This window comes from Chiloscyllium plagiosum, chromosome 34 (genome assembly GCF_004010195.1).
Source record: "Chiloscyllium plagiosum isolate BGI_BamShark_2017 chromosome 34, ASM401019v2, whole genome shotgun sequence".
Lineage (NCBI taxonomy): Eukaryota > Metazoa > Chordata > Chondrichthyes > Orectolobiformes > Hemiscylliidae > Chiloscyllium > Chiloscyllium plagiosum.
Genome location: NC_057743.1, coordinates 2,112,234 through 2,136,732, shown reverse-complemented (window position 1 = coordinate 2,136,732; position 24,499 = coordinate 2,112,234). Strand labels below are relative to the sequence as shown.

The following is a 24,499-nucleotide window of genomic DNA, read 5'->3' as shown; positions in this document are numbered from 1 at the left end:
GCGAAATCAGAGTTAACGTTTCAGGTCTGGTTCCTCAGAATGAGATCTGAAATGTTAACTCTGATTTCTTTTCACGGATGCCTCCAGACCCGCTTAGCTTTTCCAGAAAGTTCTGTTTTTGTTTTTGATTTACAGCATCTCCAGTTCTTACTGTTTTCATTGAGTTCAAAAGTTATAAAGTCATGTTGTGGCTGTACAAGAGTCTCGATAGGCCGCCTTTGGAATATTGTGTTGTTCTTGTTGCACAACACAGGAAGGATATGGAGGCTTTAGAGAGGGTGCAGAAGAGGTTTACCGGGATCAAAAACAGAAATTGCCAGCAGTTTTTGGATCAGAGTGGTGCTGGAAAAGCACAGAAGGTCAGACAGCATCCGAGGAGCAGGAAAATCGACGTTTCGGGCAAAAGCCCTTTAAGTGGGCGGCACGGTGGCACAGTGGTTAGCACTGCTGCCTCACAGCGCCAAAGACCCGGTTTCAATTCCCGCCTCAGGCAACTGTCTGTGTGGAGTTTGCACATACTCCCCGTGTCTGCGTGGGTTTCCTCCGGGTGCTCCGGTTTCCTCCCACACTCCAAAGATGTGCAGGTCAGGTGAATTGGCCATGCTAAATTGCCCGTAGTGTTAGGTGTAGGGGTATGGGTGGGTTGCGCTTGTTGGGCCGAAGGGCCTGTTTCCACACTGTAAGTAATCTAAATCTAAGTACGTCCGGCAGTAACTGTGGGAAAAAGCTGAGTTAACTTTTCAAGTTTGGTAATTAATCATCAGAACACTGTTTCATTTTGGATTTACCAGGATGTTGCTTGGATTGGAATGAAATAGCTATAAGGGGAGATTGGTCAAACTTGGAATGTTTTTGCTTGAGTGTCAGAGCCTGATCAAGGGTGACCTGATAGAAGTGTATAAAATTATGAGAGGTATGGATGGGGTGGATGGACAGCGTCATTTTCCCAGGTTAGAAATGAAATATACTAGGGGGCTGAGGTTTAAGGTGAGAGGGGACAAGTTTAAAACAGATGTGCAGGGTGAGTTTTTTACACAGAAGGTAGTAGGTGCCTGGAACATGTTGCCAGGAGAGGTGGTAGCAGTAGATACAATAGCAATGTTTAACAGCCATTTAGATAGACACAAAAACAGGCAGGGAATAGAGGGATACAGACCACGTTCAAGCAAATAGGATTAGGTTAGAATAGCATGATGGTTGGTACAGACACGGTGGACCAAAGGGCCTGTTCCTGAGTTATACTGTTTTATTTTCTGCGTTCTTTGTTCGTAAGTGTGGTCAAATAATGCAACTTGGGGCTTGTCTTTCTATTCTGAATTTTGAGAAATGTGATATTCACCTGTCCGAATGCATGGAAGTGGGATTCTGAAATATAATCCCAATTGTATTCTGTCGACAGGTCCCCCTGGAGCAGCAGGTCTGGCTGGTGCCAAGGGCCAGAAAGGTGAACCAGGCTTGGAGGGCACAATAGGAAAAGTTGGGCCTGAAGGTGAAAGTGGAGAAAAAGGAGAGAAAGGTGCAAGAGGGGAGAAGGGTGAGCGAGGAGATGTCGGAGACCACACAAGTACCCTGAAGTCAGCTTTCTCCATGGCTAGAAATACAATGGCGAACCCAAGGAGGTTTCCAATAAAGTTTGATAAACTGATAACCAACAAACAAGGCAATTATTTACCAAGATCTGCAAAATTTCAGTGCCAAATACCAGGCTTGTATTATTTTGTTTATCATGCAACTTCCAAGGGTAACCTTTGTATTAACATCATGCTCAATCAAGTAAAACAGGTTGGTTTCTGTGATCAGGTGTACAATATGTACCAGGTGAGTTCTGGGGGAGTTGTCCTTAAACTGAAGACTAATGATTTTGTCCATCTTGAAGCATCTGAATCCAGTTCAATTATAGGAATGGATGGAGCTGACAGTGTCTTCAATGGATTCCTCATATTTCCAGATTAAATTCTCAACCAGAGGAATGACACAGTCTTGCAACTGAACATCATGCATTTGCTCAAAGTCTTGTCTAGAGATACCTGTAAAGATTTGTACTGAAATGCTGAGGTTTTGAAACAACCCCATATGATACCAGCATACAGCTAACACATTTCTCTCTGCTTTATTTAAAGGTGGAAGCTAATCCATTTAAAATGAAAGGTTAGCGTCTTTGGCAAAGGGTGAATTTGTATTGAATATTTTACTGTTTATAGAATCTGCTATCTCCTATGGAGCTGTTTTAAAACCCCAGCAATTAATGAGAATGTAACAATACTGCTTAATTGACCATTTATGATTTCTTATGGTTTAAGAAAATGGACAATAAATCATGTTTTGAATTTTCTGAATGTTGTGTGTCTGAATTTCCTGTATGTGCATCTAGTCAGGGCATTAAATACAGTCCATACTCAGTTGCAGTGCTTTATTTGCCTTTGTCGACACAGTATGAAGATTGGTAGATGTGCCTTTACTTCTGTAAGTATAAAATGTATCAATTTCAATATGTAAATGCCTATTGTTTCCTTAATAATTTGTACCTGACATTGCATAAACTTTATGAAATGCATTGAGACAACCTCCTCTGAAACTGGTTATGCAAACAAAGCTTCTATGTATAACTTCAAATCTTAAATAAAGTGAATTGTTTTATTCAGTCTCTGTTTGTAAAGAATGAAAAACAAATTTAAATAAAAACATTGCTCATTTCAACTGGAGGGAACTAGATTAGATTTTAGATTACAGTGTGGAAACAGGCCCTTCGGCCCAACAAGTCCACACCGACCCGCCGAAGCGCAACCCACCCATACCCCTACATTTACCCCTTACCTAACACTACGGGCAATTTAGCATGGCCAATTCACCTTACCTGCACATCTTTGGACTGTGGGAGGAAACCGGAGCACCCGGAGGAAACCCACGCAGACACGGGGAGAATGTGCAAACTCCACACAGTCAGTCGCCTGAGGCGGGAATTGAACCCGGGTCTCTGGCACTGTGAGGCAGCAGTGCTAACCACTGTGCCACCGTGCCACCCAATAAATCATGTTTTGAATTTTCTGAATGTTGTGTGTCTGAATTTCCTGTATGTGCATCTAGTCAGGGCATTAAATACAGTCCATACTCAGTTGCAGTGCTTTATTTGCCTTTGTCGACACAGTATGAAGATTGATAGATGTGCCTTTACTTCTGTAAGTATAAAATGTAAGTATAAAGGAATTTATAAAAGTTAACAGCCCCAAATAACTAGCACCTGAAGAAGCACCTTGATTTTTTTAAGCTGATAAGCATTATATAAAGTCATAGTTCTGAAAGGATTAATGTTAAAATTGCATTAAGCCCCACCCATAAGCCATAAGACATAGAAGCAGAAATTAGGTCATTTAGCCCATCGAGTCTGCTCCGTCATTCAGTCATAAGTTTCTCAAACCCATTCTTCTGCTTTCTTCCCATAACCTTTGATACTCAAGAACCTATCTATCTCTGTCTTAAATATACTCAATGACCTGACCTCCACAGCCAGGCAGTGAATTCTATAGCTTCACCACTCTCTGGCTGAAGAAGTTTCTCCTTATCTCCGTTCTAAAAGGTCTTCCCTTTACTCTAAGGTTGTGCCTTCAGGTCCTAGTTTCTCCTAACAATGGAAACATCTTCCCAACATCTACTCTGTCCAAGCCATTCAGTATTCTGTATGTTTCAATTAGATTCCCTCCTCATCCTTCTCAACTCCATCGAGTATAGACAAAGACTCCTCAAATATTCCTAATAGGTTAAGCTTTTCATTCCTGGGATCATTCTCATGAACGTCCTCTAAACACACTCCAGAAACAGTGGAGCTTGCCTTTATATTCAAGTCCTCTCAAAATAAACGCCTTCATTGCATTTGCCTTCCTTACCACTGACTCAAACTGCAGGTTTACCTTGAGAGCATCCTGTATGCAAACTCCCAAGTCTTTTTGCACTTCAGACTTCTGAATTTTCTCCCTATTCAGAAAATAGTTCATGCCTCCATTCTTCCTACCAAAGTGTATGACCTCAGTCTTTCCCATGTTGTACTCCATCTGTCATTTCTTTGCCCATGGTCCTAACCTGTCCAAACCTTCTGCAGCCTCCCCACCTCCTCATTGCAACCTGTCTCTCTACCTATCTTTGTATCAACTGCAAAATTAGCCAGAATGGCCTCAATTCCTTCATATAGATTGTTAATGTATAAAGTGAAAGTTTGTGGTCCCAACACTGACCCTTACAGAACACCATTTGTCACTGGCTGCCATCCTGAGAAAGATACGTTTATCCCCACTCTCTGCTTTCTGCCAGACAGCCAGGTTTCGATCCACACTAGCACCTTGCCTTGGACACTATGGGCCCTTATCTTACTCAGTAGCCTCCTGTGCGGCACCTTGTCAAAAGCCTTCTTGAAGCCTAGGTAGATAACATCCATTGGCTCTCCTTGGTCTAACATGCTTTTTACTTCCACAGAGAATTCTAGCAGATTTGACAGGCATGACCTCCCCTTGAAGAAGCCATGCTGCCTTTGCCCTATTGTACCATACACTTCTAAGTATGCAGAAATCTCATCCTTCAGAATGGACTCCAGAATCTTACCCACAAACGTGATTAGGCTAATCGGTCTGGAAATTTCCATCTTTTGCCTTACTCCCTTATAAAACAAGAGTGTTATGTTAGTGATTTTCCAGTCCTCTGGGATTCTCCCTGATTCTAATGATTCCTGAAATATCACCACTAACGTCTCCACTACCTTTTCAGCTATCTCCCTTAGAACTCTGGGGTGTAGTCCATCTGCTCCAAGTGATTTATCCACTTTCAGGCCATTCAGATTTTCCAGCACCTTCTCCTTGGTGTTGGTCACCATACTCAGCTCTGCCCCCACACTGTCTTGAATTTTTGGGGTTTTACTTGTGTCTTCCACTGTGAAGTTATTATTCAGTTCTTCAGCCATTTCCTCATTCCCCATTACTATATGTCCAGTGTCATTTTCCAGTTGTCAAAAGTGGACTTTGGACGACTAAAGAAACTCTTACAGTCTTCCTTTATATTACACCTTGACTCGTTCATTAGGTCTATACCCGCAACCAAACCCCCTCCACATCTGGCACCTTCCCTTGCTGCCGAACGAGGTGTAAAACCTGTGCCCACCCCTCCCCCCTCACCTCTGTCCAAGGTCCCAGAAGGATCTTTTGGCATCTGGCAGAGATTTTCCTGCACATCCACTCATCTCATCTTCTATGTCTGTTGCTCTTGATTCACTCTCCTCTATATCACAGACCATTTTAAGGAATATCCCTGGGTCACACGCGCCAAACAATCCCACTGCCCTGAGGCTGACTACCTCAACACCCACCCCCCTCCCCCACTCACTCTCCCAAGGACATGCAAACCCTACCCTCCTCCATCGCCAAGTCCAAGCCACCCAACAACCAGATGAAGAATGCCTGATCTTCTGTCCAAGGACCCTTCAACTATACAGCATCAGCATTAAATTCACTAGTTTCCAAATCTCCCCTCCCTCCACTTCATCCCAGATCCAACCCTCCAACTCGACCTGTCCTACCTGTCCAATATCCTTCCCACCTATCTGCTCCACCCTCCACAGCGACCTATCTCAATCACTCCACCTGCATCCACCTATCACCTTTCCAGTTACTTTCCTCTGAGTCCCACCCCCACCCTTCTACTTATTTCTCAGCCCCCTTCTCTCCTCACATTCCTGATGAAGGGGTTATGTCTGAAATGAAAAACTTCCTGCTCCTCAGATACTGCCTGACCTGCAGTACTTTTCCAGCACCACACTTTTTGACTCTGACTCTCCAGCATCTGCAGTCTTTACTTTCTTTTTATATATTACTGACTAGCTTAGCCTCAAATTTAATCTCCTCCCTCCTTACTTATTTTTTTGTTGCCCTCTGTTGGTCTTTGTGAGCTTCCCAATCCTCTAGCTTCCCATTGCCCTTCATCATGTTATATGCTTTCTCTTTTGCTCTTAAGATACTTATGATTTAACACATGAGTTCAGCAGGAAGCTTTATTAAGTCTGTTGCCGTAGAACCAGTTAAAATATTGTAGAAGACAACATGCTTTGTGTTTAGAATGTGAAAGACTGGAAAATATTCACCAGAAAAAAAGTGGGAAAACCTCCATTTTAGCTACAAAAGTTTGGAATACTCTGATAAACTGTATATAGAGATAAAGAATTGCTATTTGATACAAATCGAAATTTAAAAAAAGTTACACTGTACAATATTAATGAAAGGAAACTATAGCTTTATCGGAAGAATATCATGATCAAGGATGCAGGATTATATTCCTTTACAAGAAAACTTTCTTTGTAATGATCAAAGATTTTAATTTGATTAGATGCTGATTTTAGCATGTACACTATGCAGACCTTTCACTTGCCACCCCAATTTGGAATCCCAACAGGCTACAAGGTCTTTCCATTAAATCTTCAAATTGAATTTTTTTTTTCAGAAAGTAGATAAACATCTTCCACACAAAAACAAAATTTCATATTTTATGCCCTTAATTTGGTCTGACTGTATGTGACTCTAGACCCAAAGCAATGTGATTGGCATTTACTGATGTCTAGGACATTGACAGTGAGTAGCAGAAAGTGAGGACTGCAGATGCTGGAGATCAGAGTCGAAAAGTGAGGCACTAGAAAAGCACAGCAGGTCAGGCAGCATCCGAGGAGCAGGAGAATCAATGTTTTGGGCATAAGCCCTTCATCCTGATTCCAGTGCCACTCTTTTCAACATTGATAGTGAGGCAAGACTCTGTGAGTATGACTGTGTCAGGCTGTTGCTGTCCTAATTTTGGCACAATCCCCACCTTCCTCCTTTCTCCACTGCCCAAAAAGCTTAATGAGGAGGATTTTGCAAACCAACTGGAGAGAGTACACCTTTTGTTTTTGTCTGATATCATAAGTGATGCTCATGACTCTGTCAATTTTGTTGCTTCAGATTTATTCCTTGTTTTGGCTTGACACAACAGACTGCAGAATTAAACCTTTTCAAAGGATACTAAGAGCCAAAATGATGGATAATTTTTGAAGTCAGGAAATCTAATTGGAAGATTCTACCAGGAGGTACTCCTCCAGATAAGTGAGAAAGGGTGTGAGTGAGAAGCTGTGAGTGAGTAAGGAAGAGTGAGTGAATGAGTGAGTGAATGAGTAAGTGAATGAGTCTGTCAGCGAGTGAGATTGAGTGAATGTGTCAATGAGAGTAAGTGAGTGCTGGAGAATGATAGAGTTTGTGAATGACGGAGAGAGGCCATCCCAGACCGTGTGCCACCAGAGATGAACACAAGGGTGATGTTAGTTAAGCCCAACACCTTACCATGGCCCACTCCCCTCCCCTTCACTGCTGATCATACTTGGTCTAAAAAGTCAGAAAAGCTTTTAGTAGTTAGCTGTGCTACTTGGCACTATTTAATGGTGACTTTTATTAAACAGTCATTTATTTAAGTTTATGACTTATTGTTTTAGACTTTTTTTTCTGATATTCATGTCTAGTGTGCTACCAAACCACATCTGTTTGAAATGTAGTCATCAGCCCACAAGTGAGAGTAAAATTGAAATAAGTCACTGGTATCTCCGTGAGGAAAGGTTGGACAAGTCTGTTCAATTAAGTGGTATTGAGCAGTATGTTACAGAGTTCAGAAGCATTATGTGTCATGATCCCAGATTAGAGAAGGCAACCCAATCATCTGCAAAGATCTCTTAATGTAAATAAAGAATGAGGGAGATGCTGAGCCATTGCTTGGGATTTTACTGCACTTTTATGGGAATCACACTTCACTGAAATTCCATTCAATATCTAAGTGACAAAACTGTTTAATGTGACAGCAGCAAACAAAGATCACTTATAGATATAGTCATTCATTGCCTTTACTTTCTATAACTTCAGAGCAGAATTTAAGAACATTACACCAATCAACGTGGCCCACTTGTTTTACCTGAGGCAAGTAAATTTACCTGGACCCTCCCTCCCCTTCCTAGACCTCTCCATTTCTATCTCGGGCGATCGACTCAACACTGACATTTACTACAAACCGACCAACTCCCACAGCTACCTCCCACCCTGCCCCCTATAAAAACGCCATCCCATATTCCCAATTCATTCGCCTCCGCCGCATCTGCTCCCAGGAGGACCAATTCCACCCCTATCAGCGTTCCAGAGAGACCACTCCCTCCGCAACTCCCTCATCAGGTCCACACCCCCCATCAACCCAACCTCCACTCCTGGCACCTTCCCCCAGCAACCGCAAGAAATGCAAAACTTGCGCCCACACCTCCCCCCTCACCTCCCTCCAAGGCCCCAATGGATCCTTCCATATCCATCGCAAATTCACCTGCCCTCCACACACATCATTTACTGTATCTGCTGCACCTGATGTGGTCTCCTCTACATAGGGGAGATAGGCCGCCTACTTGCGGAATGTTTCAGGGAACACCTCTGGGACATCCGCACCAACCAACCCAACTGCCCCATGGCTGAACACTTTAACTCCCCTCCCACTCCGCCAATGACATGCAGGCCCTTGGCCTCCTCCATCACCAGACCCTGGCCACACGACGCCTGGAGGAAGAGCGACTCATCTTCTGCCTAGGAACCCTCCAACTACACGGGATGAATGTTGATTTCTCCAGCTTCCTCATTTCCCCTCCCCCCACCTTATCTCAGTCCCAATCCCCCGAATTCAGCACCGCCCTCTTGACCTGCAATCTTCTTCCCGACCTCTATGCCCCCACCCCCTCTCCAGCCTATCACCCTCACCCTCACCCTCACCTCCTTCCACCTATCGTATTCCCAGCGCCCCTCCCCCAAATTCCCTCCTCCCTACCTTTAATCTCAGCCCGCTTGGCACACCAGCCTCATTCTTGAAGAAGGGCTTATGCCCGAAACGTCAATTCTCCTGCTCCTCGGATGCTGCCTGGCATGCTGTGTTTTTCCAGCAACACATTTTTCATATCTTCTATCAAGAAAAGGTTCTCACAATCTACTCTGTCTATGCCTCTCATAATCTTGTATATGTCAATTAGATCATCCTTCAGTCTCCTCGGTTCCAGGGAAAACAAACCCAGCCCATCCAGTGTCTCCTCATAACTGAGACTTTCCGTCCCAGACAACATCCTGTTGAATCTCCTTTACACCCTCTCCAGTGCAATCATATCCTTTCAATAGTGTGGTGACCAAACTTGCACATAGCATTTCACCTATAGCCTAACCAATGTTTAATAAAGTTCCAATAAGACTTACTTGCTCCTATATCCTACACCCTGGCTAATAAAGGCACATCCCATATGTCTTCTTCATCACGCTATCTACAGATGCTGACACTTGTGCACCAAGGTCCTTTTGTTCCTCAGTATTCCCTAGTTGCCTACCAGTCATTGTGTATATCCTTCCCTTATTAGACCTCACAAAATGTATCACTTCACACTTATCAGGATTAAATCCCAACTGCCATTGCTGCCTAATTTATCAGCTGAGGCCATCCTTCTCGCTATCTGCAACATCACCAATTTTTATATCATCTATAAACTTACTAATTATACTTGCTGCATTCACAAGTACTTTGTGATTTTTGATATGCTAGCCTGCATGACTAATCCCACAAAGACCGGGTTATTGTTAAAACATGAAGCTGATTAACAACACAAACAGTTTATATGGCTAGAATACCAGAGATTTACACACATAGCCTGGGTTCTGTGCTTACTCATTACACACACACAGGTGACTGACTACACTGACAGTGTTACTTCAAGAGAATAACTGAAGGTGCAGTGTGCCCTGAATACAGGAATGTCACTTGCCATGATGTCAGGTTTGGAATCCATGTCATTGTCGAACAGTGCACAAGTCAATGAAGTGGGATTCAAAATTAGATAATTCTGACTGAAATGGACAAGTTGCACAATTATCAAAACATCAAGTCTGAGGGAAAGTGTCTCCTTATGGTTTGAATACAAGAATCAGATTCATTTTTCATTGCAATACTGAGGCAATAGTGTACTGTCACAGGTAATGTCTTTCAGATTAGACATTTAACTAAGGCACCATTTCTAACCTGGTGACATTAAAGATACCATGATTCTATTTTAAAGATCAGAAAAGCTCTCCCAGTATCAATGTCAAAAAAAGCAGATTATTTGGTCAGTCACGTGGCTTTTTGTGGGAGTTTGTTCTGTGCAAATTGTTTGGTACATTTCTTGGATTCCAAAATTGAGTACACCTTGCATAAAGTTCTTTACTAAAATGCAAAGTAAATCCCTTTGAGATGGTTAGTAGTGATGAAAAGTTCTGGATAAACACAACAGTCTCCCTTCTTTTGTGTTTCTTTTATTATTCTCCTTTGATATTGTTCAACTGTGGATACAAAGTTCATGGATCATTTACATCAACGTAATTCAAACCATTAGCAAAACTGTCCAAAAGCCATTGTGAGGCAGGACATGAACTCTTCAGAACAACTGCAATAAATTCCAGGAATGTTATAATAACTTTTGATGAGCTGATTATCAGGAAAGACTTAATACGGGGTTCATAAGAACCTTAAACTAGTTAAAAGCAGGGAAGGCTCAAGAGAGATTAATAAAGTTGCCAGGACAAGTAATAGAACAGAGAGTAAGGAAAGGTTCAGGAATCAAACTTTAGGCAAAGCAGATAAGAGGACAACTATGAGAGTGGAGGGCAGTCAATGCAGGTGTTGTACTTAAATGCACACAATATATGAAACAAAGTAAATGAGTTTGTAGTGCAGATTGGAATTGGTGGGTATGCTATTCTGAGCGTCACAGAGACATGGCTGCAAGGGTATTCGGGCAGGGAATTAAATATCCAAGGGTTTCAAAAGGACATGAAGATATGCAGAGGGATGGGGTTGACTTGTTAGTAAGAAATGAAATTAACTTGATAGCAAGAAGTGACATAGAGTTGGAAAGCCTAGGATCTGAGTGGGTAAAGTTGAGGAACTGCAAAACAAAAGCAACCCTGATGGGAGTTATGTACAAGCCTCTGAGTAGTATTCAGGATGTGGAACAGAAAATAAATCAGCTGATAGAGAAAGCATGTGAGCAAGGCAGTACAACAATAATAATGGGGGACTTCAGTACTACAATAATAATGGGGGACTCCAGTACTACAATAGTAATGGGGGACTTCAGTACTACAATAATAATGGGAGACTTCAGTATTACAATAATAATGGGGGACTCCAGTACTACAATAGTAATGGAGGACTTCAGTACTACAATAATAATGGGGGACTTCAGTATTACAATAATAATAGAGGACATCAGTACTACAATAATAATGAGGGATACCAGTACCACAATAATAATGGGGGACTTCAGTACTATAATAATGGGGGACTCCAGCATGACAATAATAATGCAGGTGGACTGGGAAAATCAGCCTAGTAGAGGATCCTAAGAAAAGGAATTTATGGAATGGCTATGAGATATTTTTATCGAGCATCTTGTGATTGAGCCCACTAGGGAACAGGCAATTCTGGATTTGGTGATATGTAATAAGGCAGACTTGATTAGGGAGCTTAAAGTGAAGGAACCCTTTGGGGGCAGTGACAACAACATAATGGAATTCAATCTGCAGCTTGAGACGGAGAAGCTGGAACCAGCTGGAATAATAGTATTACAATTGAGTAAAGGTAACTACAAAGACATCAGAGAGGAATTGGCCAGAGTTGACAAGAAAGGAAGCTTACCAGGGAGGACAATGGAGCAGCAATGGCAATGAGCGGCATGGTGGCACAGTGGTTAGCACTGCTACCTCACAGCGCCTGAGACCTGAGGCTGTATAAAGCTCTGATTATTTGGAATTTGGAGCAGTTTTGGGCTCTGCATCTAAGGAAAGATGTGTTGGTGTTGGAGAGGGTTCAGAGGAGTTTCACAAGTATGATCCAAGGATGAAGGGCCTTTCATACAAGGAAAGGTTATAAAGACTCTGATACTATACTTGATGGATTTTAGAAGGATGAGGTGAGATTTCATTGAAAATTAGAGAGTAATGAAATACCTGGATTATCTAGATGTGGAGAAGATGTTTCCACTAGTAGGAGAGAGACTAGGATCCAAGGGAACTGCCTCAGAGTGAAGGGATGATTCTTTTGAACTGACATGAGGAGAAATTTCTTCAGCTGGAGGGTTGTGAATCTGTGGAACTCATTGCTGCAGAAGGATGTGGAGGCCAAGTTATTGAGTATATTGAAGACAAAGATAGGTAGGATAAAGGGATCAAGGGTAACAGGTAGAAAGCAGAAGAATGAGGGGTTGAGAAACATACCAACTATGTTTGCATGGTGGTACAGATGTTTTGAGCTGAATGGCCTAATTCTGCTCCTAAATCTTATGGCTTTAAGGTCTTATGATTATTTGGATGTCTAGTATGTTGTGAGTTAATCCATTTCGCATCCGTATGTTTCAGTGTTAGAAACAATGAGCTCAGCCAAATAAATGAATTGGACTTGAATTTGGCATGTTTTTCTCTTCCTTGGCTGAAATAAAATAATATACATTTTTAAAATAACTTTAGGGCCAACAATAACAAAGTGAATAAAATAGGGAACTGAAAGTTGGCATTGCTGGAGTTCAAATAGAGGGCTTGGCATGAACAGCAGCCCTGTTACATCACACTTCCCTCCGTTCCTCCCTCCCAGTGTTCCAGGTTAACGAAGAAAACTTCAGAATTGCTCAAGTCATTGAGACTCCGTTAAAGTCTGATCTGGGTGTTCTCATTTGAAAGTTTTGAATATCAATAAGGTAAGAATTTAATTTCTTGATATTAAAGTTAGGAGAATAAAGTTGAAGTATTACATAGTTTATTGCATAAATAGTTTATCATGTATCATGATTAAAAACTTGAAATAAACTTAACCCCTTCACCATTATATAATTCAAAATTTAGTCATCCATGTAAGTTTAGCATGAAACATGAAAGTAACATCTGAGCAACCAAGGGAGATGATACTTTATGAAACAAAATGAAATAACTATTCAAGAATTTGACAGTAACATGTTATTGTAGGCTTTAGAAAGTTAAGTCTTTGAAGCTGTCACATCCAGCAATAATTTTAGTTGATCATATTCTGAAAAAATGGTCATAGAGCTGTTTCCAAAGCAAAGGAATGACAATCTTTTATTCTTAATATCACTGAGCAACTTATTGTTGGAGCCCGTCAGTGCAGCATTTACACAGATTAGGATAAGGCTCATATTGCTCAAAGACAGTCTGAGAGTTGAGTGTAAAATAGCATGTGATGAAAGAATTTGACTTCACACCCTCTAGCGTTTAGTCATAATAAATCAGTGTCAGTCTGAATTAAATCCTCACTGTTACCTCTCAGCACATAGTCAGATTGTGTTTCTTGTTGCTCACCGTTAACACACGTTCTTACTCTACCCCTTAGTCTTAACTGTTAGCACCTTTTCCTTCGCTACATTGATGACTGTATCGGCGCCACCTCGTACTCCCATTAGCGGGTTGAACAGTTCATCAACTTAATCAACACATTCCACCTTAACCTCAAGTTCACATGGACCATCTCCAAACCTCTCTCCACTTCCTGGACCTCTCCGTCTCTATCTCCAGCAACTGACTCAACACAGACATCTATTTCAAACCCAGCGACTCCCACAGCTACCTTGATTACACCTCCTTCCAATCCCCCAATCACCCTCCCCTGTAAAAATGCGATTTCTTACTCCCCATTCCTCCATTTCCACTGTATCTACTCCCAGAATGAGCAATTCCCCTCCAGGATGTCCTCCTATTTCAAGAACTGCAATTTCCTCTCCCATGTGATCAATAAAGCCCTTCACTGCATCCTTTCCACTTCCTGCACCTCCATCCTCGAACCCCACCCCTCCAACTGCTAACAAAGATAGCAACCTTCCACCCCATGAAACTCCAGATACAGTACACTATTCTCTGCCATTTCTGCCACCTACAGTCAGACCCTAACACCAAAGATATACTTACCTCCCAACCCCTATCTGTAGTCGGCAGAGACCATTCCCTCCGTGACTCCCTCATTAGGTCCAAGCCCCCCATCAACCCACCCTCCATACTCAGCACCTTCCCTTGCCGCCACATGAGGTGTAAAGCCTGCGTCCTCACCTCCCACCTCATCTCCATCCAAGGCCCTAAAGGATCATTTCAAATCTGGCAGAAACTTTCTTGCACATCCACCCACCTCATTTATTGCATCTGTTGCTCTTGATGTGGTCTCCTCTACATCGGGAAGACAGAACGCCAACTCACAGAGCGGTTAAGGGAAGATGTCTGGGACACATGCACCCAACAACCCCACCACCCTGTGGCCAACCCCTTTGTCTCCCCCTTCCACTCCCACAAGGCCATGAAAATCCTAGGCCTCGTCCACTGCCAAATCAAACCACCTGTCAACTGGAGGAAGAACGCCTCATCTTCTGCCTTGGGACCCTCCAACCACACGCATCAACACTGATTTCACTAGTATCCAAATCTCCTCTCCCCTTATCTCATCCCAGATCCAACCCTCCAACTTGGCACCATCCTCTTGACCTGTCCTACCTGTCCATCATTCATCCCACCTATACACTTCACTCTCCTCATCGATCTATCACATTGCTTCCACCTGCAACCATCTATTGTCTTCCCAGCCTTTCCTCCAGCCCCATCTCACCCTCCTATTTATCTCTGAACTCTAGTCCCCCTCCACATTCCTGATGAAGGGCTTATGCCTAATATGTTGACTCTCCTGCTCCTCAGATGTTGCCTGACAGGCTGTACGTTTCCAGCACCACACTTTTTGACACTGACTCTCAAGCATCCGCAGTCCTCACTTTCTCCTAGTCACTGTTGGCATACAGTCTGTATAAATCACTGTTCACTATTAGTGTACATTTAGACTTTTTCCTAGGTGTAAATTGTGAATATACTGGCAGGATATATTTCTTGATGTACAATGGCACAATACAGTCAGATTGTACATCTCAGTAATAACCATTAATACATGGTCAGGCTCTATGCATCATTGAAAACATTCAATACATAATCAGACTGTACTTCTCGGTATAAACTATTAACACTTACACTATATTTTTCACTGATATTCAGTAGCACTCAGTCAGACATTCTCCTACATGTTACTACACTCCTTTTTTTTCCTGTCATTGTCTGACCCTATTCTCACTGCTAACCAGCAATACACAGTCAGACTCCATGCTTTGATGTTACAGTAAATATACGGTCAGACTGTACTCCTCATTGTTAACTGTCAACAAACATTTGCAACCTTTCCCCACTCTTTCAATTTCCACTCCAACCTCTCCAGCTTCCACACAAACGTGTACTCCTACTGATCTCTCCACCAACCACCTAATTCAGAAGGCCACAATCTCCATGGTTCACTGCTGTGTTCTGGCACAGATTCCAGACCAGACAGCACTGTCTGTTTATGACAATAACATGACAACACAACTTGTGACATTATAACATAAAGGTACCACCTCTCTTACTCTGTGCAATGGAGTCGATATAGACAGTTGATTGTGTATGTCATTTTCAGTAACATCAGTAAGCAGCGAACCCAGACTACGTGTGTAAGTCTCTGATATTGTATAATTAGTATTGTATATAAATTGCAGTTAGCTGGCTAAAAGGTTGAGCAACTATCTGTGGTGTCTCTAATGTGGATTACAATTTGGAAAAAATAAAATGGCAGACTTGATCAACATCAAGATGCAAGTAATGCCTTTTCACGTAAAATGATTTCTTCAGAATTTTAAAGTAAAAACCACAACAAAAGTCATGGGGCAGTATGTTTTAAAACATTTTTATATGAAAAAAGCCTTACTAATGTCCTGATGTCAATTAAGTTTACTACCAACTTTTTTTCCAAGTTGTGACAAAAGTAAAAAAAGCCCATGTAACATCATCATTCAGTGTTATTGTGTAAGCTCAATGTACAGGAAGATATCTGCTACTATAAGCCTATAATTCTTAAAAAGCCCACAACATACAATATAAAAAAGTGCAGAGACGTCAACACAAGCATAATATCGAACTATATTGCACTATAACTTCATACACCAGTATTTTAGAGAGCAAAAAGATGGAAAACAAAAAGAACCATGGATTGACATTTCTTTGACATTCTCTCAGAACCTCAGTTGTTTAAAGAAAGTATCAACTTTAATAATCTGCAAATAAATGACAAATACTATTTATATGGCAAGTCAAGTTCTGTTTTTGGTGTGTAGTAGCCCCCAGGATGTTGATAGTGTGGGATTCAGCATTAGTAATCCCTTTGAACATCAAAGGGAGATGGTGGAATAATTTCTTATTGAAAATGGTCATTGCCTATTATTTGTGAGGGATGAATGTTACTTGCTACTTGTCAGCCTAAGCCTGGATATTGTTCATTTGAATATGGACTGCTTCAATATTTGAGGAGTCGTGAATGGTGCTGAACATTGTGCAATTAACAGTGAACATCCCTACTTCTGACCTTGCGATGGAGGGAAGGTACTTGATGAAGCAGCTGAAGATGGTTTGAGGTAGGACAGTATCCTGAGAAACTCCTGCAGAGATGTCCAGGAGCTGTGATGACTGACCTCCAATAACCACAACCATTTTCCCAAGTGCTAGGTATGTTTCCAACCAGCTGAGAACTTTGCCCTGATTCCCATTGATTCCAGTTTTACTTGATGCCACGTTCAGTCGAATGTGATCTTGATATCACATCCACTCTCACTTGGCTTCTGAAATTCAGTGCTTTCCTACATATTTGTGCCAAGACTGTAACATCACTAAGATTAAAACCCAGACTGTTCATGTATGGCTGCGATGTAGACTGAGGATTAGAGCTCAAACTGTTCAGTGGAAATGTTAAGAAGTAGATGAGAGTATACTGGTTGATGTGGCGTATATGGATTTCAGCAAGGTGTTCGATAAGGTTCCCCACAGTAGGCTATTGTATAAAATGCAGAGGAATGGGATTGTGGGAGATATAGCAGTTTGGATCAGTAATTGGCTTGCTGAAAGAAGACAGAGGGTGGTGGTTGATGGGAAATGTTCATCCTGAAGTACAGTTACTAGTGGTGTACCTCAAGGGTCGGTGTTGGGTCCACTGCTGTTTGTCATTTTTATAAAAGACCTGGATGAGGGCGTAGAAGGGTGGGTTAGTAAATTTACAGACGACACTAAGGTCAGTGGAGTTGTGGATAGTGACAAAGAATGTTGTGGGTTACAGAGAGACATAGATAAGCTGCAGAGCTGGGCTGAGAGTTGGCAAACGGAGCTTAATGCAGACAAGTGTGAGGTGATTCACTTTGGTCGGCGTAACCGGAATGCAAAGTACTGGGCTAATGGTAAGGTTCTTGGTAGTGTAGATGAACAGAGATCTAGGTGTCCAGGTACACAGATCCTTGAAAGTTGCCACCCAGATTGACAGGGTTGTTAAGAAGGCATACAGTGTTTTAGCTTTTATTAATAGAGGGATCGAGTTCCGGAACCATGAGGCTATGCTACAGGTGTACAAAGCTCTGGTGCGGCTGCACTTGGAGTATTGTGCACAGTTCTGGTCACTACATTATAAGAAGGATGTGAAAGCTTTGGAAAGGGTGCAGAGGAGGTTTACTAGGATGTTGCCTGGTATGGAGGGGAAGTCTTACGAGGAAAGGCTGAGGGACTTAAGACTGTTTTCATTGGAGAGAAGAAGGTTGAGAGGTGACTCAGTAGAGACATGTAAAAATCAGAGGATTAGATAGGGTGGACAGGGAGACGCTTTTTCTAAGTATGGTGACGGCGAGCATGAGGTGGCATAGCTTTAAATTGAGGGGTGATAGATATAGGACAGATGTCAGACATAGTATCCTAACTCAGAGAGTAGTAAGGGTATGAAATGCTTTGCCTGCAACGGTAGTAGATTCGCCAACTTTAAGTGCATTTAAGTCGTCATTGGACAAGCATATGGACGTATATGGAATAGTGTAGGTTAGATGGGCTTCAGATTGGTATAACATCAAGGGCCAAAGGGCCTATACTGCGCTGTAATGTTCTATGTTCTATGTATGTTCTATTTATTCACAGAAAGGATGTGAGTGGCTTGAAACTCTCTTCCACAAGCAATCATTGATTTTAGATTGGTGGTTAATTTTAAATCTGAGATGATCATTTTTTTTATTATGCAAATGTATTATTGCACAGATCAGTTGTGATCTCATTGAATGGGAGAACAGGCTTGAGGGGCTGAATGGTCTACTCCTGTTCCTACATTGCTATGTCCCCGTGATATCATAATTTTGTAAATATTTAATGTTGTAAATAAATTTTAGATATCTGACTCTAGAAGAACTTGACTCTCTGTGGTATGTTATTCAGACTGGTATATGCAGAGTAAACCACAAAATGGCATCACTGACCGCAATCCAGCTCTCTGACTGTTACATCACATAACATCACACTACAGAACTAATCACCTCCCCAAACCCCAACCACAATCTCATCTCCTCTTCCTGGGCTGTCCTGCTCCCTGTCTTACTCAACAGGCTGACTGTCAGACTAGCTGTCAGGCTTTTAACTAGTGTCAAGAAGTGTGGTACTGGAAAAGCACAGCATGTCAGGCAGCATCTGAGGAGTACGATTGTCGATGTAAGTCCTTATTTCAACTCTCCTGCTTCTCAGCTACGGCCTGATCTTCTGTGCTTTTCCAGCACCACACTTTTTGACTCTGATCTCCAGCACCTGCAGTCCTCACTTTCTCCTAGGCTTTTAAGTATTCAGTCTACCCATCTGTCAGGCTTCAGGGCTGTCAGTCAGATTGACTATCAGTCTGTCAATTAAAATGGCTATCAGGTTGCCAATCTGTCAGGCAAATTAGTTGTCGGTCTTTCAAATTGTCAATCTTCCTTGCTGTTGGACTGCCGGGCAGGAAGTCTCTTTAAAAGCACTACCATCCAACACTATCATTAAGATTAGTTGGTTATCCTCGGAATCTGTGTTCTATATTTCTTGTCCACTCCTTTATTACCAAGTGCAAAGGCCTGGCTACTTAACATATCAGCCACAAATGTCATTCGCCCCAGTTTGGGATTCATTGTCTAAAGGTGGCTTTAGTTAAATCTGCATCAAAGGCACAGTGACTTACTAACCACAAGATGGGGCAGCACACAGAGAATTTATGGAGAGTTCTATTTGAAAATTGCTGTCCTTTTTTGGAGAACCACAGATAACAAAAGATTTAATTATCTTAAATGTAATCGATTTGTTTTCAATTGAATTTCACTGCAATTCTACCTTAATGTTTTGTGTTCTTAAATGCACAGTTTGATTGTGTGATATTCAAATCCAGGTTCTGGCTGCACATTTTACAGGCACATGATGATTGTCATTTCGCTGATGCTCCTGGTGTCAATGCTGAGTTCATTAATTCAAGGCTTCGAAACCACTTCTGGAATCCCAGGTGTACCCGGTTGTCATGGAATACCAGGGATACCTGGCAAAGACGGCAGAAATGGTATAAAAGGAGCAAAAGGAAATCCAGGTAAACCAGCAGAATCACAATAAACCACATTGATGTTGTGTTCACATTGTAGATCAAAACATTACATCAGTTATTCCAGCGCAAATTACTGAGGCATCTAACCATCGTATATACAGTCAGGGAGATGGGCTCTTATTCGAAGCAGAAATAAGATTAGAATTAGGTTTATTGTCACATTTACTCCACAAGTACAGTGAAAAGCTTCCAAAGTCGCTGCATAGGGGATCACCTTAGGTACAAAGGTACAGAGGTACAGATTCTTCAGAACAAATTAGAATAAAGGAAATGAGAAGTCCAGCATTACAGACTTTCATGCCACTTTAGATACAAAAAGTATCGAGGTACAAAACCCTCGGGATAAATTAAAAAAATAAAGGAATAAAAAGTTCAGAATTACACTCCTTCCAAGCAGCGAAGACTGAGCAGGTAACTCTGTTCTAGCCTCTAGTCTACTCAGGGCAGGCTTCACCTCAATGCTCTCGAGGGTGGGTGTCTGCGCTAGGCTTCACCTCAAGATGGAAGTTCATGAGGATACAAGGAGTCTATGCTGGCTTCACCCTGGACATTGTGAATGCCACCCAAGTAGCCCATTCAAATTTATAGTATCGAACCGGGCTGTTTGGCCCATTATATCAAAGCATCTCTTTCCTAGGACAGCTCGAAAATTACTACCACTCTCCCACCCTCCAACACACTCTCGCTCCAAGGTATTTAGCTTCCCAATTTCAAATATTTATTGTGATTTTCCTTTAAAAGTTTTTAAATGTTATGAATGTAAATAGAGCCTGGGTAATATTCCAGAGTAAAGCCTGATGTAAATCCAAGCAAGATGCTGCTCCCCAGTTACTGGAGGGCTGTGGGTAGTGGGTACCGAGATAACCAAGCCCAACCTCGATGTGGTATTGAGCAAGGGGATAAGCTAGCACAACTGCCCAGGTGTATATTTTTCTCAGCTTGTCGTGTGGCCTTTCCAATTGGTTTTCCACATTAGCCCCTTCACTCAGCCCCAGCCCCACTATCATTTCCTACCCCCTTTGTGTGCACTGAGGTGTGCCCATGCTCACCCATGTATTCGCCAAGATGATGGAATGAAATTGCCTTGCTCTGACCCCAGAAGAATTTTAAAAAATCTTTTCAATTTTGTAAAGTTGGCAAGATTAGCAAGGACAGTATTTATTGCCCTTCAGCTGGTGGCTTGAGATATCTACAACTAAGTGACTTGCTTAACCATTTAAGAGGGCAGTTATAAGTTGACCACTTCTACCATGGGTTTAAAGTAAGTAGGAAAGCCAACCAGGTAAAGACATCAAATTTCCTTCCCTAAACAGAATCAGTAAGCAGATGGGTTTCAGGCCAACCAACAGTTTTCAGATCATTAAGAATGAAACTGATTTATTAATGAACTGAATATAAAACCCCAGCTGCTGTGGAGGGCTTTGAAGCCACCGTCCCAGAGCATTAGGGTAGGCCTCTTCATTCCTAGCCCACTAACATTACCAGTATTGCACTGCTTGTTCTGGCTATTAGCCTTTCAGGTTATCTGTGCTTACCAAACAAATTCATTAATGTTCCCTCAGAGAAGAAATCTGCCACCATCACTCGGATTGGCCAACAAGTGGACTCCAGTCCAAAACTTGTATTTAACTAGCAAGCAAGGCACTCAGTTCACAGCGATGGAAAATAAATGCCAAACAGGTCCAGATTCCCACAATTAGAAAATATTCTCAGTGGGGACAGGAGCAGAGATTATTTCACAATACAGAATTTACTGTGGTTATGGTGGTGGAAAATAACATTGAGAAATATTGTTCCTTCAGCTTTTGCTTTACTTACATTATGCAAGAGCTCATTCATGACTGTAACAGTTCTCTGCTGAATGTAACTACTCTCCTTACTTACTGTCTGAACGCCACGTTCCCTCAGCAATCTAATCCCAGTATTCCTTGTGGAGATCGCCTAGATATAAATATTATTAAACACTCATCAGATAATTCTTCTTCTCAAAGTATAACTTTGAAGCAAGTGTACAGATAAACATTAAAACATTTATTTAGTTTTGTATTATCCACCACATTTGCACAATTACCTAACCCACAAACCAGGATATATAACTGTAAATGTCTACAAGTTGCATTGACTTTTGCATTCAGAATTAAGTTTTTCTGGGCTGTTGGAAGTTTGACTTTTGGAAAGGTGAGATAGTTCCGGATTGGTGAGTTCACTAGATTTCTAACTGTCAGCTCATTGGCTTTTTTTTTTGCATGTTTGTTAACAAACATTTCTTTAAGGAGCAAATTAACTAGTTGGTGCTGTGGTTGTGGTAAAGGCATTGGGCCAGCACCCATATAGGGCCAGACTAAGTTTCTGGCACTGTAGGTTCAAATCCCATCTGAGGAACTGGTGGGTTGTAATTTCAATTAACAGAATTTGAAATTAAAAGCTAGTCTCACTGATATTGATCACAAAATTATCATTGATTGTCAGAAAAGCCCATCTGGTTTGTGAATGCCCTTTTTTGTGGACTTGATGCGTGGTTTTGGAGCCTACCACTATTCCTATTTATCCAGGCTGGGCATTGGCACATTCTGGCTGGCATGGACCATTTTGATTTATCTGCTAGCCCATCACATCGAAGATACATTTCAAGGTTTGTTACATGATGATTTTATGGAATATTTAACAAAATGAATATCTGCTTTTTGACAGGTGTCCCTGGCTTCGCTCTCTCTCAGGGTGGAGATGGCGAGAAAGGCGATACAGGAGACACTGGCCCAACCGGAAAGAGAGGGCGAAGGGGGCCTCCAGGGGAAAGGGGGGATCCAGGCAATGTGGGAGAGAAAGGGGAAAAAGGGCGATCAGGAGACCACAAGAGCACATTAAAATCTGCCTTTTCTGCAAAGAGAGGGGGACACACATATCCACCACGGGAGACCCACATCAGATTCAGTAAAATCATATCTAATGATCAAAATCACTATAACAGTGACACAGGTGTGTTCACCTGTAACATAACCGGTTTTTATTACTTTGTGTACTACGCAACGTCAGATAATAATTTATGCATTAACTTGAACATGAATGGAATAAAGAAAGCTGGCTTCTGCAATCACGGCCAGTTCTATCAGGCCAGTTCTGGAGGAATTGTACTCCACTTGCAGGTCAATGATGAGGTTTGGCTTGAAGCAACAGATTACAATGCCATGATGGGGAAAGAAGATCATGACAGTGTCTTCAGTGGATTTCTTCTCTTTCCAGATTAAGAATTCAAAGAAAACGTTTGGCTGAATGCTCTGTTGGAAATCTTAAAAGTTGTCTTTATCATGTGGCTAACATTTGCCTATTAAAATTGAGATAAATCATATCAGCTTCCTTCTCACAGTTGTGATATGTATTCACTGTTGCCAATTTATGAACTGTCCCTGTTTGAGTACTCACCACAAGTTATGATGTCAGTGTTGAGGAGGCTTTTATCCTTCTCTCATTGAGGAGCTGCATTCCTCACCAGCTATGAAACAAGTTACATCTTGGTCAAAGTCTATTAGAAGAGTACAGACTATTGCAGGTACAAAGTATTATTACAAAAAGGCAGATTAGATGATTGTACTCATGAGTAGAATTTCTAATGTGGAGGACTGTGTTATGTTGCAGCATAGTTGTTTATGCTGACTCCATCCATTATTGACCACAATGAGATTTAACTAATTTCATTGCTAAAAGTAATGGGTCTATCCCAGTGAGGGAATACTACCAATACTCTGACACAAATCAATGATTTAGACAATGCACTCGGAGCCGCACAGTCAGACCTTACTCTCCTTTTCCTCAGCTATTTCAATCTCACCTGTAATATGTTACGGGATGAAAATGTGTTGCTGGAAAAGCGCAGCAGGTCAGGCAGCATCCAGGGAACAGGAGAATCGATGTTTCGGGCATAAGCCCTTCTTCAGGAAGGCCCGAAATGTCGATTCTCCTGTTCCCTGGATGCTGCCTGACCTGCTGCACTTTTCCAGCAACACATTTTCAGCTCTGATCTCCAGCATCTGCAGACCTCACTTTCTCCTCATATGTTACGGGATCTCTGTTCTCTTCTTCCTGCTCCCTGACCTGGGCCCCACTGAGATGGCCTTGTGTTGGTCTTGTTCTTAATCTGGTAATTTTACCTGGAAGCTACTTCAGTCCCATATAAAAAACATTGATAGCTCATGAGAGATAGTAATATTTAATTCATAAGTTCTTTGTTCGACACTCAAAAGCCCCACTGTTTCTGCTATCTTTCAATACTAACCTTCACAGACCATTCACAAAACATCGCACCATTCAGACATTCAACAGAGAAGCAAAAGTACACATTGTAAAATGTATAAATTTAAGATTTGTTTACCAATGATGACTTACATACTTCAGCAGCAACTTCAATAAATCTGTAAACTTGCCTGAAAAGGTACTGCCCAGTTGGGAGTTATCCCTCTATGTATAGTGATTCTCACTCTGCTATATATCATGACAAACAGCCAGGAGATAAATGTTACTTGTTGATTGTTGTATTTCCTGTGCTAATAATCATGGCCTTTTTCTGCATTAAAACTGTATGTGGACTCACAAGCAATTTATTCAAGAAAGTATTCAATAAATGTGTTTTACGTTGTAGATCTTCATCATTGCCTGATAACACCATCACTTCAGTGATGCCACATTAAAGTTAAGTCATGAACTGTCCATAAGTGCTGAATCATCTCCACATGGAACAAACTGGGTTCTTAGAAAAGAACCTTGATAAGCTAACAATAAGGTAATGATAAATGAGTTATTCAGGAATGCCTAGAATCTGATGCCATGTCAAAGATCAACATGCCTCATTTCACTTGCTCAGTGGTAAGTGTTCAATAATGAGTAAAAACATCAGCATGATAATTTATCACACTATTTTATTTTGGGTAAGTAGTAG

General features: G+C 41.7%; 2 protein-coding genes across 3 annotated transcripts in view; both read left to right on the top strand.

Moving 5' to 3' along the window:
- The window catches only part of LOC122540174 (complement C1q subcomponent subunit B-like), a 52,051-nt gene extending 49,410 nt beyond the window's left edge, over window positions 1–2,641 (top strand). The window contains exon 3 of the mRNA XM_043675509.1: window positions 1,400–2,641. Coding sequence (XP_043531444.1) covers window positions 1,400–1,953 — 554 coding nt within the window. The 3' untranslated portion in view covers window positions 1,954–2,641. The remainder of the gene's footprint in view (window positions 1–1,399) is intronic.
- A 9,999-nt stretch (window positions 2,642–12,640) lies between these two features.
- LOC122540173 (complement C1q subcomponent subunit C-like) lies at window positions 12,641–22,913 on the top strand. 2 transcript variants are annotated; one of them, XM_043675507.1, is made up of 3 exons: window positions 12,641–12,787; window positions 19,385–19,554; window positions 22,261–22,913. In XM_043675507.1, exons 2-3 carry the CDS (start codon window positions 19,389–19,391, stop codon window positions 22,812–22,814), a joined length of 720 nt encoding a protein of 239 aa, XP_043531442.1. In that variant the 5' UTR covers window positions 12,641–12,787; window positions 19,385–19,388; the 3' UTR covers window positions 22,815–22,913. The 2 variants fall into 2 exon arrangements, with proteins under 2 accessions (XP_043531442.1, XP_043531441.1); XM_043675506.1 differs by having other exon boundaries at window positions 12,642–12,787; window positions 19,363–19,554.
- The last annotated feature ends 1,586 nt before the right edge of the window (window positions 22,914–24,499 follow it).

Bases quoted from the DNA above. Each gene is read 5' to 3' on its own strand.
- LOC122540173 (XM_043675507.1), top strand. From the start codon at position 19,389: ATGATGATTGTCATTTCGCTGATGCTCCTGGTGTCAATGCTGAGTTCA. The intron at 19,555-22,260 runs GTAAACCAGCAG...GCTTTTTGACAG, and splicing joins AGGAGCAAAAGGAAATCCAG to GTGTCCCTGGCTTCGCTCTC.